Genomic DNA, 15,621 nt, shown 5'->3' with positions numbered 1-15,621 from the left:
CCCAGCCTTTCCCTTCCCATCCCAGCTGCACTCACTGAGATATTTCACATCCAGAGGGTTACTCCAGCTCTGAGGAGCCTGAGCTGCAGCTTCCCTGTGTCCATGCAATCCAAACTCCAGCCAGCAACTTGCCCAGCAGCTTTGTACCTTCCATCCCTTCAACCTGTGGCACAAGAAGAGTCTTCTCCTGGAGGAAATCCTTAGTTTGAAGATGGAAACAAGGTTTGCAGGTAATGTAACTACCATGTGCCAACAGCACACTCAAAGCATATTCCTTCCCTGGGGCAGCCAGCCATCAGCCTGCTCCATGCAGCAGCCCAGAACTTGCTCCAAAGCCACTGATAGATGTGTTTGTGGGCTGCTGTTTGGGACATAACTGCCTTAGGAAGGGCCCTAAGGTCTTCTTGAAGCTTCCTTCCTGTTCTGCTTGTGGTTGGTCTGAAAAAACAGTAATGCTTAAAAAAAACAAAAACCAAAAAATAGTAAATTTTTCTGGGGAAAATAATCAGAAGAATAAACCTGTTCAGCATAAGAGCTTTACATAAGTCATTCTGTTCTCATTGCAGAGAATGGTGGACAAGGGCTCAACTTTCAAGTGCCATTAAAATGAAAAATGCTTTTGTAGGCAAACAGAGGGGAATGCCAAGATTCACTGATCAGACCACTGCCCAAACAGGGCACCAAGGCACAGATGCCAACAGAAAGACATGGGACAGGGCACTGAAAGAAGCTAGCAATATCAAGCAAATATTTGGGGTTTTTTTCCTAATTATATATATATATATGCGCTGATATGAGATATGAATCAATTGTTTGAGCTGATGGAAGTCCCTTTTGAGCTGCTGGAAGTCCCTGGTAGCTGAACTCCAACACAGCTGATCTCCAGAGTGGGCAATATTCTCAGGGCAGGGATTGCTCTCCCTTTGCTTTACACCTGCAGCAGCTCAGGAGCATGCACAGGAGAAGAAAAACCAGAAGAACCCTCAGCTGTTGATTTGAGTTTGCCCCAGGGATTGGGATAGAGGCAGCCCTTTGCTGGTTCCCACTCCCTACACAACAGGACTGGGATTTTACATGCTCTCCTGGAGCAGCCTGGGTTGAAAAGCTCCTGTGCCAGTCCCAGCACCAGCCACTTGATGGCCATGCTGCTCTGCAGGAGAGGGACACCGGGGCCAGAGCCGGGGCTGGGGACCTGCAGGGACCCTGAGCTGACCAGCCAGGAACAGAGGGGTCCCCTGACACCCCCGAGCAGCTACCCCACGGTGCTGCCCCTCACCTGGGTGCTGTGAACGAGAGATTTGAGATCACTTAAAAAATCACTGGCAAGGGTATGAGCTAAAGTCAGATTTAATATTAAGCGACAAAGCATGACAACTCTACTACTTACAGGACAGCTGAGGCAATCAATCAAGGGAAAACAATCAACAAGAAGATACAATGGAGATGAAGGCCTGGAAAGCTGGAGACCCCCCATCCAAGAAAAAGAGGATAAAAGGATAAAAAATGTGTTGCAGAGTAGCATAAAGAGTAAGAAATCAATTGCCAGGAGAGGATAGAATACTAATTAATTAAGTGAATTATGTGACTTAGAACCAATGAACATTAATTTCTTTGTTTGCCAAAAATGTATAAATAAGTGGAAAAGTTCTGTATTGGCATCAGTGTGGAGGCCAGAATTTGTCAGTCACCCCTGTTGGCCAAAAATAAAACAACGCCTTCCTCTCTAAGACTCAAAGATAGTGTTAGGGGGAGTCTTTAATCCAACGATTTTGGAGGGTTTTGATAACAGCAGCACTGGTGAAAAGACCCCAAACCCCCAACCTGCACACGTTCTGCTCCTTAAACAAAACCTGGGCAGGGACACGCTGGTTCCTGCCCCAGCTGCCTGTTCTTTCTCTCTCTACAAACCTTTCTCTGCTATTTTTCCCAGTGCCTGGGGATGGCATCACCTCCTCATTGTTCGGGATGTGTGGTGGGGAGCTGGAGGCTTTCCCCAGGGTATGTGGATGAGGCTTGTTTTGGTGGAAAACAAAGAGATGTCACATTTAAAACAGAGTGCTTCACTCATCTCCAGCTTCAAGCCCCTGGCACTCCCCAGGAGCTCTGGGACCTGCTGAGGTCCACTCAGGACTGAGCATTCCCTCATGATTCCATACCTAGTGCTGCCCTAGTGATCATACCCAGTGATTCCCTCATGATTCCATACCTAGTGCTGCCCCAGTGATCATACCAAGTGATTCCCTCATGATTCCATACCTAGTGCTGCCCTAGTGATTATACCCAGTGATTCCCTCATGATTCCATACCTTGTGCTGCTGCCAGGGACCACTTGGGGTCCCACAGCTGCACTCCAGGACTCAGTGGGGCATTTTGGAATACGTGGAATGGAATTTGGAATCTGTCAAGGACACTGTGGGGCTCTGCAGATAAAATTCAAGGTCCATGGGAACATTTTGGGGTAGCAGGGATGCAATATTTGTCCCTCTGCACAAAACCCAGGGCCCTGTGCCTGCAATTTGGGGCCAAGTGGGGCATTTTGGAATGACGGAGTGTGAGGAGGAAGCATCCCACTGTCTGTGGGACAGGCCTAGAAGGACACAGTCTGCTCAGCACACTCAGGGCACTACACATCTGAAGGATACCATGGGCTTGGACATGTTTTCCCCCTTTATTGATCCATAGAAAGCTGCAGCTCTGCTGAGCTCACCGGCACCAGCAGCACAGCATTTGTAGAATGACCGAAGATCTTCGCTGCACCCTTGGAGCTCTCAGGATGGAGCCTGTCTGGGCTGCCAGGGAACTGATGGAGATATCCCTGTCTGTCTCCAAGGGCTGAAGGGCTGTGACCAAAAGAAGCAGAGCCAAGGTGAAGCCACATGTCTGCAGAACCCCCCCCCGGGTTCCCCACAGACCACTCACCACTGAGGATATGAGCCTGAGTCTCCAGATCCTGGTCCCTCAAGAGCCTCGTGGCGCTCCCTGAGCACAGAGCTCCATCAGTCCCAACTCCCAGTGTGCTCCCAGCAGTGTGACCCCAGCCCTGCCACCCTCCCCCTCCACAGGGCTGGCCCAGGAGCCACCAGCAGCCACATGGGAGTGGAACTGGGCAAGGTGACCACCAAGCCCAGCTTGTGGCATGGGGACAGAGGGAGGCTGAGGTTCTTTGTGGGGTGGTTGGGGTATCCACAGCTGCCAGTGCAGGGCAGGGATGTGGCCAGGCTGGCCCAAAAGGGGCCAGGGGCTGCGACTCACCAAGGAACCTGACGGCCGCCAGGCGCACGGAGGACTGAGGGTCCCTCAGGTAGGGCAGGCTCTGTTCCATGTACTCTTCAGTCCCGCTCCTCTTCTTTGTCAACTGCAGGGAGCGCCAGGGATGTCTCCAGACTTGTCACAGAGTGCCCCAGCTGGCTGGAGCAGTCCCTCCTGCCAGCACCCCTCATTGCTGAGCCCTCACTCTGGCTGGATACAGCAAGGGAGCAGGGGCCTGGAGAGGAGCCGCTGGGGCTCTGTTCTTGAGGACAGGAACAAGGTCCTCGAGGTCCTGCCCAGCCCTGTGAGCAGCCTCTGCTCCCCCGGGCTCTCATGGGGACAGACACAGGGCAAGGACAGCTCTCACCCAGCCTGGGCCCTGTGGCTTGTCCTTACCAAGCATTCTCCAAGCTCCCACATCCGCTCTTTCTGCAGCAGGTTCTTGAGCTCCTTCCATCTGAGAAGCTCTGCAGCAGCAAAAAGGGCTTCCCCAGAAGCCTGCAGAACAGAATTAGCTCAGAGGCGGCACCAGGGTCTGGGGAAAGAGACCTCTTGGCTTTATTCCTGCAGTGATCCCACCCTTAGGAAGCTGTGACTTGTCCTAGACCAAATGGCTTGGAGTCTCTTGGGGACAGCCCTGGGTGACTGACTGAGGCTTGAAGCCCTGGCCCCCAACACTTGTGGGGAAGCTGAGAAGCCTCTGGGCTTCTGGAGCCACATGTTTCTGCCTCAGGTGCTGCCTTAGTGTCCATGGGCTGCTGCTGAGCAAGCAGGACAGGTGTTGAAAATGGCCGAGCCACCTTGTGCACCCCGGCTTGTGCTGGTTCCACAGGAACCCTTCCCAGGGGCTGCACTGGGGGAGTCCTGCCCAGTATGAGCACCCCATGCCCCAATGCCCAGAATCCCTGGGAGGTGTCAGCCCCCCCATACCAGTTCTCAGCCTTCAGATCCACACCTTGGCCACACTGGGGAGCTGGTCGTTCACACGGAAGAGGAGCGGGATCAGTGCACTCTGCATCTGCCTCCTCATCTTCTTCTCATCCCGACTCACCACAGACCTCAGCAGGTCTCTGATGAGCCAGAGGGAGAGCTCTCGCAGCTGGCCACACTCCTGCTAGCAAGGAGGGAAGGTGAGGGTCAGGGTCAGGGTCAGGGTTAGGGTCAGGGTTAGGGTTCCAGAGGTGTTTGCAAACAGCAGCTCCATGCCCCTGGCTGCAGTGAGGCCGATGCTCCGGGTCAGATTCCAGAGCAGGCACAAGCAGCGTTGGGCTGCAAAGCCAGAATCCATTGCAGGAGGGCTGAGCCTGCTCTGAGTGCTGCTGTCAGGGCAGGGCTCAGCTCACCGAGTTAGAGAGGGGCAGGATTTTCCCCACCAGTGCCAAAGCCATGGAGCTGGCCTTTGACTTTTTCAGCTGACCCAGGACATTTTGGAAGACCACAACGATCTTCAGCTTCTCATCTTCACTGCCAACTTCCAGTATCTTCATCATGCTTGGCAGAAAGGCTTCAATTTTTTTTGCCTTTATGAGGAAGAGAGTTTCCATTTTCTGAAAAGGTATGTCTGGAGACCTCCCAGGGCAGCCACCCCAGGCCCCACCTCGGCAGGGAGGGTTTCTGGAGCAGTCACTCCACATCCTGATTCCCAGCCCAGGCCAAGCCTTGCACTCAGCCCCAGGCCCTGGCTGCCGACATGACTGCCCCAATACCACCCTGCTCACCATCTCAGCTCTCTCAGACAGCTCAACGAGGACTTCCAGGGTCAGGAAACTCATCGCCATGTCGGGATGTCCCTGATCAGGCTTGTCCCTGTCCCTAGGCTTGTCATCCAACTCCTCCAAGTCAGTCTGGCCCGAGGATGGCTGGAGGAACAACCACAGCCGTGAGGGGCTGGCAGAGGGCTCGCAGGAAGGGGTTGGGGCCTTTTCTGGGAACTCACAGCTCTGTGAGAGAGGAGGCTGTCTTCTCTGGGAGGGTTGCACCACTGGTTCCGGAGCAAGGCAGCAAACTCTGTTAGGACCTTGTCCAAAATCTCAGGCGTGGAGGACAGGGTGTTGTACAGCTCCTGCATACCGCTGGAAGCCAGGGGGCTGCCTCAGCCATGGCACCGTGGCCAGGACCAGCCCTACAGAGCAGAGCCCGTGCTGGGGGTCCCCAGGGGCCCTGCAGGAGGCAGGACAAGGCTGAGGGGAGCTCTCTGCAGGGCTGGGAGCACCGAGCTGGCTCTGGGCTGGCTTGGCTGCCTTTGGCTGCTGCAGGCCTGGCCAACGTGCCAGACAGCTGGAAAGGTTTGTGGGATGGAGAGCCTGGCACCATGGGATGTCCTGCAGCATTCCTTGGATCTGGCACCCACAGAGTCTCAGGGTCCCTCTCCCCACATGGAGCAAGCCCTGCAGATGGTCAGGCCGGTACCTGTCTTCCTGAAGAGCCATCTCACACAGGCTGATGACCACTGCCGAGCCGTACTTGTTGATCATCAGGAGAAACAGTGACTCCACTTTCTTACAGCCTGACTCTGTGGTGGTGTACGGCAGCTTTTTTAGAATGCAGTTCACTATCTTTGGCACCTGGAGAGGATACAGGTGAGGATGGCACTGCAACTGAAGTGCAGCCATGTCCTCAGCTGCACTTCCCATTCCTCTCTGCTGCCTTCGGACAGCTTCAGATGCCCAAGTCAACTGGATTTGTGAGGAGGGGATGGAGGGAGGAACAAGGCCTGAAGATCAGGGCAACCCAGCTCCAGGGCACTTACATCTGTCAGCCAGAAGTCCGGGTCTTCCATGGCCACATCCAGCATGCTGCTGGGCACCTGCTTGTCAAGGATGCTGGCATCTCTCATCGCCTCGATGGCCTCGAGGATGACATCTGTCCTCTCCCTAGAGTGGAGGTATTTCCCAAAGGCCTATGGCAGGAAGGGAGGAAGACATTTGCCACTGAGTTCCCTGATGGTGCTGCTTGGCTGGGCAGGGGCTCCTGGCAGTGCTGGCAGCAGACCCCACAGGAAAGCTGGCAGCAGTCCCTGTGTGGAAGAGGCTGAGGAGAGAGCCCTCCACATTGGGGTGGGGGCCTCATGGCTGGCCCTACAGAGAACTAGGGGCTTGCTGGGAGCCAGGAGAGCTGGAGCTTCTGCTGGGGCTGGAGCTGCTGCCAGGACACCAGAGTGCAGCCCATGTGTCGTCCTTGCTCAGGGAAGGCAGGAACCTTTTTGCCAGGGCAGTGAGGCCCCACCAGCCCCACTGATTCTGGGTCACTTTGCTCACACAAGTGCCCTGCTGATGCCATGGACAAGAGTCCCAGCTAAGAGGGTGATCATTACCTGGACACAGTCTCCAGTGCTCAGGGAACACAGCGAGGAGGTGGTCACAGCTTCCCAAGTGAATTGGTCTGACCCATCCCTTGGCCTTGCCTTGTCTACACAGCAGGGCAAATACACAAGAGTCAGTAAGACAGAGCTGCTTTGCCAGCAAGGTCATCAAACCACCCTGAGATCTGCTTGCAAGACAGCAGGACAGAATCAGTCAAGATTTCTGGAGGGCATCAGGAAAAGCTTCTTGCTACAGGCAAGAGGCACCAGTGAGGGTGGTGGATCTGCTCTTCTCTAATGGGGATAACTCAGCTTTGGGACCTGGGAGTCAATTGGAGCTTTGGCTGTGGGAGCCACAAGGCAGCAGGGTTCAATGTCCTGAAAGGAAGGGGGGAAGGAGAGCAGTAACAGATCCTGGACTTGAGGTGAGCACTCAGCTTCTGCAGCAAAGTGGCACCTGGGATGCTACAGGGAGCAGCTGGGGAGGGCAAAGGAAGTCAGGAAGCAGATCTGTCAAGAGAGGTCTGTGTACACAGGGAGGAAGGCCACAGCTGCTCTTGCTTTTCTACTTACAGAGGAATTCAGCGAGGGAAAAAAGAGCATGGAAAGCTGTATAGCTTGCTTGTTCGTTGGAATATCGGAAAAGAATGAGACGTCCCACCAGCCTTCCTATGGCTGGGACTGTGATGTCTTCAGGGCAGACAGGTCCAGAACTGCCCCTTCCAAAGTTGACAGAGGCCTGGTTGAGGGAGGCATGAGAAGGGCTAAGAGAAGGAAGCAGGTGCCAAACACCTGTACCCAAGAGTGTGCCAGGGGTGGATTCCTGGTGAATCTGGGCTTGGCAGGGCTCTATGGCCCCATCTCTTGGAGGAATCAGCTGGGCAGAAGCCCTGGCATGGAGAGTGGCAGGGAGGGGGACATGGCCTGCCTGGAGGGTGCCTGGTCCTTACCTTCAGTGAGCAATAGCTGGACATTAAATCGGTCAGGACATCAATCCTCCCCACAGCCCTGTCCCTCACAACTTCTCTCTCAGATTTAGTGAAGTCCAGCAGCATCTGGGACAAGAGAAGCCAGTGAGCACCAAGAGCAAACACAGCTCTGCTCCTGGGCCAGACTTATGCAATCCCTCACGGCCTCCTCTGACCTCATAAAAAGCCTGCAGTGGGGTGCCTGTCCCTGGGGTCCCTCACAGGCCTGGACAAAGATCCCAGGACAACCTTTTGGCCAGGCAGGTGCCACCCTCTGAGGCCACTGTGCTTCAGAGGAGCCTGGTGCCAGCCCCTGCTTCCTCAGGGGAGGTGAACATCCTCCCCACACCATGTTCAGCACTGGACTGGGCAACTCTTTCCCTCCAGGGTGAGGAACAGCCCTGGGACCCCCACTCTGCCTGTGCCACACCTCAAAGATGTCCTGCAGCTCCTTGCTGACACTGGAGACAGGAAAGCTGAGCACCACTGTCTTCAGCATTGTGTCCATGGATTTCAGGGTCTGCAAAAACAACACAGAGAAGTGCCTGTCATTCTGCTGCTCTTTCTCCCGTGTCCTGGAGTCTGATCTGAACTCTCAGTGCCTGAGGACTGCTGGAGAGACACAGGGATACACAAACTGCTGGGACAGAGCAACCAAGCCCATGGAAAGACAACACCAAGGCCTCAGCCTGCCTCAGACCTCTGGTCATGGGGCAGCACAGGGTGAGCAGGAAGCAGCCCAGAGGGACTGCAGGCTCCTGGAGCTCAGCCAGCACTTACCTTGGTGTAGAGGGCAGCACTCTGGTGAGGCATTTCTCTTTCTGAGGGAAGCAATAAGACACTGGAGAAACATGCAGAGAGGAGGCTTTTGGTTTTGCCCTCCAGCACATTCTCCACCAAGCTGCAAGGACAGAGGAGGGACAGTTGGACACTGGTGCTGGGAGCAGCCCCTCCAGGCCTTGTGCAGGTTGTCTCAGAGCTCTGGGGAAGGGGACCCACCATAATTCGTCGATGGTAATCATGGCGAGATACCGCATGTGCGAGGACAGACGGTCCCTTGGTTCCTTTTCCAGGAGGTCCTGCAGAACACAACCAGGATGGACCTGGCAGCACCCAGTACCTCCAGTCCCTGACCCACCCAAGAAGTGTCAGGGTACCAGTGCCACGGGTGCTTGTGCCTAGCACTAGATGGGGTGTGCCCATCCCTTCACCTTGATATTCTCTACCACTTCACATGTTTGGCAGAATAAATCCAGGCCCTGGGTCAAGCCATGCTTCAAGGCAGTCTTGCACAGGACGTAAGTGCTCTTCAGAAATGTGAACTTGAGGGAGTCCTGGGAGCCAAGGAACAGAGACACAAGCAGGGAGTGTGGGAGGGACGATGGACACAGCCAGCAGGACCAGAGCACTGGGGATGCAGTGCCCTGTGAGAAGGCAGCTCTGCCCAGCCAGCACCCCTCCACAGCCCAGCAAGGCCCCTGGCATCAAATGCCAGCACAGCCACTGTCCAGCTGGCCAGAGTTACCTTGTCAAGCGTGCTGACAAAGGCTACGATGAAATCCACAGCTTCCTCTGCTTCTTTGTATACAGGCAACCAGCTGGCATCTGCCAGAGAGGAAGAGCAGGGAGGGCTGCAGGGGCTGTGGGCACAGGAGAGAGCCAAGGAGACCTACCCTCCACCCAGCCCTGTGCCCATGCCCCTGGCACAGCCTTTTTACTGAGCAGCTCATGGCTGAATGTGGTGGGCAGAGGAGCTGCTCTGCTGGAGCTGGGGAACATGCTGGGATATGGGCAGGAAAGGTCCAAAGTCCCACTGCTTCTCACTGCCCGTGCTCTGGAGCCCCTCTACTCTGTTTTTTTCTTGGGAGAAGCTGTGCTGGGGCTGGCATCCAGCCCTGAGCTGCCCTGGCACTCAGGTAATCTTCTGCCTGTCCCCCAGGATCACTGTTGTCATTGTGCCAGGAAAACAGGATCCTGGCATCATGCAGGGCGCTGGTGGGCCCCAGCCCTGCCCAGCCCCTCGCTCACCAAGCTGCAGTGGCTGCATCGTGCTTTTGTCGTAGAAGAGCTGGGGCTCTGAAGAGTTGCTCTCCTGGGAAGAGCTGTCCTCCTCGCACTCCTCCGTGGGGGAGGCAGGGGGTTTCTCCTCCATCCTGTGGGATAGATGATGTGGAGGGTCCTGAGGTGGGTGTTGGGGTGGTGTTGTGGGAACCTTTGGCAAAACACTTCAGCCCTACAGGGCTGCCAAGGGTGATGGGGCAAGACATGGGCTGCACTCGGGGGCTCCTTGTCAGCTCCAGGCTCCTGCCTGTCACCATACCCATGGGCAGCAGCCAGGCTGGCCAAGCTGCAGTGGGGTGTCACAAAGAGCCCCACTGTGACACAGCACCTGCCCCTAGCAATGGGTCCCAGTGCTTGTTGGCACAGGACCTGTCCCCAGCAATGGTCCCAGTGACCACCACCCAGGCAGGGAAGGGCAGGCTGTCCCCTGACAGGCCCATGGGAAGGCAACAGAGCCACCCAGGGGTGAAACAATACCAAGATCTCAGCTGCCTCAGACCTCTGGTCATGGGGCAGCCCAGAGGAACTGGAGGCTCCTGGAGCTCAGCCAGCACTTACCTTGGTGTAGAGGGCAGCTCTGGTGAGGCATTTCCCTTTCTGAGGGAAGCAATAAGACACTGGAGAAACATGCTGAGAGGAGGCTTTTGGTTTTGCCCTCCAGCACATTCTCCACCAAGCTGCAAGGACAGAGGAGGGACAGTTAGACATTGATGCTGGGAGCAGCCCCAAAGCCTTGTGCAGGGGACCCAGAAGGGATGAGCAGATTCCCCCCACAGAGAACATGGGGTGTTGATTTTCTCCACCAGCTTGTAAGTGTGGCTGAACAGCTGTAAAGAATAAATACAGGCCCTGGGACAAGCCACAGTTCCAGGCAGTCCTGCACAGGAGGGTGACCAGGAGGGTTTTCTGGCTGCTCTGAGCTGGAGTCCCCAAGGCTGCAGGAGCAGCCAAGCCCGTTCATTTGGCAGCTGGAGGGTGGGAGGAAACAGACCCCACTTAAGCATTCCAGCTGCTCTCAGCTCCCTTGGTCAGGGACAGCAACATCTACCCTTGAAGGGACCATTTTCATGCAAAAGTATTTACATATTGAAAAAAAATGGAGAAAAGCACCTTTTGCTCTCCCTTCTCAATCCCACTGCCTGCTCCTGGAGAGGTTTGGATATTTAATAGTGATGACCTCAAGTCCATCATCAACTGCTGCTCCATTGCAAGGTCAGATTAGGCTGCAGGGCTGATTTACTCATGGGGAGGTTGGGCAGCAGAACCTGTGGTACCTCAGCATGAGAGCATTAAAATCACAGGCAGTGAGTCAGGGGTCAGAAAAGCCACAGCTCACTTTAGGGTCTCGACCCAGACATGGGGGGATACATACAGGAGAAAATTTTACTGCTACCTCTAATGATAGCAGCTTTACTAAACCTATAAATACAATTACTTTTGGAGTTAGAAAATAATGAAGTAGGTCAATAATTTACAGGGAGGGGAAGAGGCCCTGTTTAAAACCCAATCAACTGTGACTGCTCTGAAGCAGCCCCCAGAGCCTGCAGCAGTCTTCAGTTAGGTGCAACATTATTTAATTGGTTTCAAGTGATTTTCTGGACTGCTAATCACAATGATGTAATTAAAAACCTGTGCAGCATGTGGAGTGCTGTAGCACATTAGAGATGTGAAACTCCTGAGAGTTCCTGTGCTAGGGATGGCTGCTCCCTTGCCTGGAGTGTGAAACACCCAGAGAGGACGAGTCTGCAGGTGGGTGAAGCAGAGGAATACAGAGCAAGTGGCCACCAGTAACTGTTGAGGAGTCCAGGTGAAATATTCATACACATTCTGAAAAATATCCACTGCTCATGAAAATACAGATTTTGGAAAGCCATGAGCTTTGGAAGGGACAGAAGTTCTTCTTACAGGCATAGGCTGTCTCACTAAAATGAAGGGGGGAAAAGGAAAGTTTCGCTTCACAGTTTCAGTTTTTTAACTACTCATCAAATAGTTTGTGGTCTCCAGGATCCTCATAGTGTCATGAATCTTCTTCATGTTTCTCAGGACCAACTGAGAGCAGCTGAATAAATCAGGCCATGCTTTCACCCCTGTGTGCCCAGGATAGTGGGGGGAGAAAAGGGGACTTTTAAAAAAAGGCCAGTAGCTCAGCATGAAGAAGGGATAGAGATTGCAAGCTCTGATGGAGGCTGGAGAACACCTCTTCCCTGGAAAGGCACCATCAAAGCAGCTTCATCTGCTTAAAGACTTCCTGCAATATAATCCTAAAACCACACAACTGCACAACTCATTTTCCATGAAGCTCCAGCTAACTGTGCTGGAACCCATCCATGAAGGAATTTCAGATACATCCTTTTTTTGTTGTTTGTTTAACTTTCCTTTTTATCCTGATGTTGATAGAGCTAAACCTCAGTGGCATGGCTGTGTCAGGTTTCTTGCAGGACCACTGATGTTTGTATAAACATCTTTTGTAGCAGATATGTCTAACACTGCTGTGAGGCTAACACAGAGCACTCACCCAGCTAAAGCTGCTCTTCCACTTTGTGCAGTGAGTGTGAGAAGATCAAGGAGGAACGCAAACATTTCCTCACTCCACAGCAGAGGTTCATGTAATACAATCACTCCTTTGGCAGCATGGGAGGCAGGGGAAATATTTCCACAGGAAACAGGAAATAGCAATTTTAAAATAGGAGCACACTCCCAAATCAGTGATCTCCAGGGAGGAACTGCCACCTCTGCTGCCCACCAGAACCATCACCTTTGTATCCCCATGGGCTCTGCTCTCCAGCAAGGGCAGTGGGGGCATCTGGCTCATGGGACTCACCCCCACCTCAGACATCCTGTAGAGGACAGGCCAAAGCCCTTCAGCTCCTTCAGAGTTTACCTTGTGCTTTTTAAATCCCTATCCCCCTCCAGTGACCTGCAGAGGTGCCAGCAGGACAGGCCAGGTGGGTGAGAGAAGCTGCAACTTCAACCAGAGAGAAAACGCCAGAAACACTTCCAGACACCATGGTGCTATTACACAGGGAGCCTGCCTCTGTGAGAGTTTTGGGGGATTGTCTTTAAACCAGCAGGATTTTGGTTCAGGAGGAGCACATCCACAGCTGTGAAAGCACAGCCCATGACAGTTTGTGCACTGGGGTGATATGGACCAAAACCAAACACCCCTCCAGCTCCACAGCTCTCTCCTGACCCAACAACTCAGCCAAAAGTTTTGCCAAAGCACATTCAGCCCCACACGCTTCAGTCACCAACTATGGTGGTGAAGCATCTCCCACCATGCAACAGTGCTACTTCCACATTTAAACATGACAGAAAACTGAAAAATTAAAATGTTTTGGCTTCCCCTTAATCTATTGTGTCCAAAAGAAACAAGATTCTCCTTGCTTTCCAGGGAAAACAGGAGGTGAAATTAGAAGCAGCTGTTAGAGGAAACATGGGTCATGCTCTTCTAACCAGCTTTGGCTTTATCTGCTCTTCCCAAGCCTGAGGAGTAACAGAACTGAAAGTTCCCTTTTTGATAATTAGATTATTGCTGGGAAGAAAACAGTTTCTGTCTGTGCAATTGTTTTGCTGCCTTCTTCTGCTTTCTAAAGGCTTTCCAGGTAAACACTTCCCAGCAAAGCTGAATGAGATTCAGAATGTACTGCTTTGGGCTTTGAAAGCTTGAGACATTTCCCTCACTTCCCCTGCTCCCCTCAACATTTTGGCAGTCACAGGTAGAAAACCCACACTCCAAGCAGGGATGTAACATAAAAGGAGTGCTTGTCTCCATAGAGCAGCTGTCTGGCTCAGCCAGGGAAGATGCCACTCATTTCTGTGGCAGCATTGCTGGTAGCTGGGACAGCAGAGCTTTCCAGAGCTCATGGGGAGCATCTCCAGTTTGCAGGAGCTGGGTTCAACTGGGAGGATCCTGGCTGGGGAATTCAGAGAGGTTTCTTGGCCTCAGCAGCCTCCCCCAGCATTTATTGCAGCCTGTGCTCCCTCTCACGAGCTCAGTCCAGGATAATGTGCTGTTGACAGCTGCAGTACCTGACCTCATTATGAGGAGTGTATTAAACCCTTCAGTGAGTCCCTGGAGACCACACTGCAGACCACAGCACAGTGCTTGCCTCCTGGAGCAGCAATACAACCTCAGTGCACTAAAGACATCCCATCAGCATTTGTCAGCTCAGCACAGACCACCAGCCTCGAGAGGCTTCTCCCTCAGGAGGTGTCCTCCCTCCCCATGGGCAGCTCAAGCCCAGACTCCTGCTGGCTGCACAGAGGCTGCCATCAGATGAGTGTAAATAATGTTTTTGCCCTAGGTCACTAAAGAAGGTCATGGCAGAAACAGATTTAGAGTTCTCATGCTTTAACTGCTTTGAGCCAGGAAAGAGAGGAGAAATCCATGCTGCTGATTCCCAAACACAGCACTTCCAAGTCACAGAGAATTCCTGAAGAGAGGAGGCAGCTCAGGCTGCAAACAGCTGCTTTGCTGGGCACAGCACACAAGAAGGGCAGTGAAAGAAGAGTTTGCTCTTTCCTATACCAAGCCAGGACAAGGTGAGTGCCACCCGGAGGGACTGCCAAGGACCACAGGATGACCAGGGCAATGCTTCTCTGAGGAAGGGAGCCCCAGAAGATGCGGCTGCCCCATCCCTGGCAGTGTTCAAGGCCAGGCAGGATGGAGCTTGGAGCACCCTGGGTAGTGGAAGGTGTCCCTTTCCCATGGCAGCAGGTGGAACTGGATGGGCTTTAATGTCCCTTCCAACCCAGGCCTTTCTAATATTAATCATACCATAACCCTGATATTCAGGGGAACCACCTGTGTTTGCAGTTCTTTGTAGCACAGCATCACCACGTCTGTACTGACTCATGCACGAGGAGAAAAAAGTTATTCAACACATTAGTCACTAGAGATCAAAGTCACTTCCTCACATTATGACTTTGTAAGCATTAATCTGCAAGCAATGAGGTAAGCATTACTCCAAAGAAAAAAACACCTTTATCAGATGACTTTCAGAAACATAGTAATAGAAGAATCACAACTTCAGTCCTTAGCAAGTAAATAGGAACAAAGGTCATAACATAAACAATGCAGGCAGAGCAATAACTTTGCTTCCCAGAACCTGCTCCCACTTTCTGGTGGGTTTTTGTTCAACCATGTCCAATCACAGGGAAAAATCCTTCCCCCTGTTTGGCCCTTCCCAAGGTCAGCTCATGGTCAAGCTCAAACCTGTCTCTAGGCTTTCATGGCTGTACCCACAGAAAGAGCTATGGACCAACCAATACACCAACGGGGACACAAATAAAGTGAGGGTCCTAAATACATGTGGCAGCTGTCCCAGAGTCCCACAAATCAAAATCACAGCCAGTGAAGAGGTGACAGCAACTGAGACCTGCTCAGCCCAGCCTGGGGTGCCAGAGGCAGTTGTTTATCAGCAGAATGTGTCCTCAGGAGCAAAGCTGTGGCTTTACAAGAACAGGTGAATCTGTGCAGACCAAATCTCATTTTCCTAAACACACAATATTGGAAAGACTTGTTTCATCCCAAATTCAGAGGCTGAGGAAAACAGAGATTAAAGACGGGACAGCAAATCAGCAAAAGCACAAACGGCACAATGCAACACCCCTGTGAGGGGCAGTAATATAAAACAAACACTTTAAGGAGATTAAAACAAGAAGGACATTCAGCTGGAAACAAATGGGTGACTTGCTCTGAAAATGGAGTAATGCATCTAAAAGGATAATAAGGATGCACATCCTCTCAGGATCCAGCACTTTCTCACTGATGACCTCACTTCATCAGGCCATGGGGGATTCTGTAAAAGGTAAAAATGAGTCTGATCTCTACTCAAAACTTAAACAGGTGCTCAGGTTGATGACTCAAAAGTGAGTCACAGAAGTGCAAAACCACTAAAGGATTTTACACACATACCAACTCAGAGCTGCTGAAGCCTTTGTAGAAATACTTGTAATGGAGGAGCAGCATTTCGAGCACCCTGAATCTTGAATGGTCCTCAAAAATGTTTTAAGATTTGCAGTTGATGTATATTGAACACG

The 15,621-nt window shown here is 52.7% G+C and overlaps 1 protein-coding gene across 1 annotated transcript in view; it reads right to left on the bottom strand.

The window, feature by feature from the left end:
* The window catches only part of LOC117005373, a 62,853-nt gene that overhangs the window by 25,148 nt on the left and 22,084 nt on the right, over positions 1–15,621 (bottom strand). The window contains exons 2-22 of the mRNA XM_033076952.1: positions 10,138–10,256; positions 9,547–9,671; positions 9,044–9,123; positions 8,730–8,852; positions 8,518–8,597; positions 8,299–8,419; positions 7,949–8,038; positions 7,501–7,605; positions 7,124–7,289; positions 6,563–6,657; positions 5,999–6,148; positions 5,659–5,813; positions 5,186–5,321; positions 4,968–5,108; positions 4,593–4,769; positions 4,205–4,360; positions 3,646–3,747; positions 3,253–3,355; positions 2,920–2,979; positions 2,708–2,840; positions 36–199 (exon numbers count right to left, since the gene is read on the bottom strand). Coding sequence (XP_032932843.1) covers positions 36–199; positions 2,708–2,840; positions 2,920–2,979; positions 3,253–3,355; positions 3,646–3,747; positions 4,205–4,360; positions 4,593–4,769; positions 4,968–5,108; positions 5,186–5,321; positions 5,659–5,813; positions 5,999–6,148; positions 6,563–6,657; positions 7,124–7,289; positions 7,501–7,605; positions 7,949–8,038; positions 8,299–8,419; positions 8,518–8,597; positions 8,730–8,852; positions 9,044–9,123; positions 9,547–9,671; positions 10,138–10,208 — 2,533 coding nt within the window. The 5' untranslated portion in view covers positions 10,209–10,256. The remainder of the gene's footprint in view (positions 1–35; positions 200–2,707; positions 2,841–2,919; positions 2,980–3,252; positions 3,356–3,645; positions 3,748–4,204; positions 4,361–4,592; positions 4,770–4,967; positions 5,109–5,185; positions 5,322–5,658; positions 5,814–5,998; positions 6,149–6,562; positions 6,658–7,123; positions 7,290–7,500; positions 7,606–7,948; positions 8,039–8,298; positions 8,420–8,517; positions 8,598–8,729; positions 8,853–9,043; positions 9,124–9,546; positions 9,672–10,137; positions 10,257–15,621) is intronic.

This window comes from Catharus ustulatus, chromosome 20 (assembly GCF_009819885.2).
Source record: "Catharus ustulatus isolate bCatUst1 chromosome 20, bCatUst1.pri.v2, whole genome shotgun sequence".
Lineage (NCBI taxonomy): Eukaryota > Metazoa > Chordata > Aves > Passeriformes > Turdidae > Catharus > Catharus ustulatus.
The sequence above is the reverse complement of the archived record's forward strand: the minus strand, read 5'-3'. Positions and strand labels throughout refer to the sequence as shown.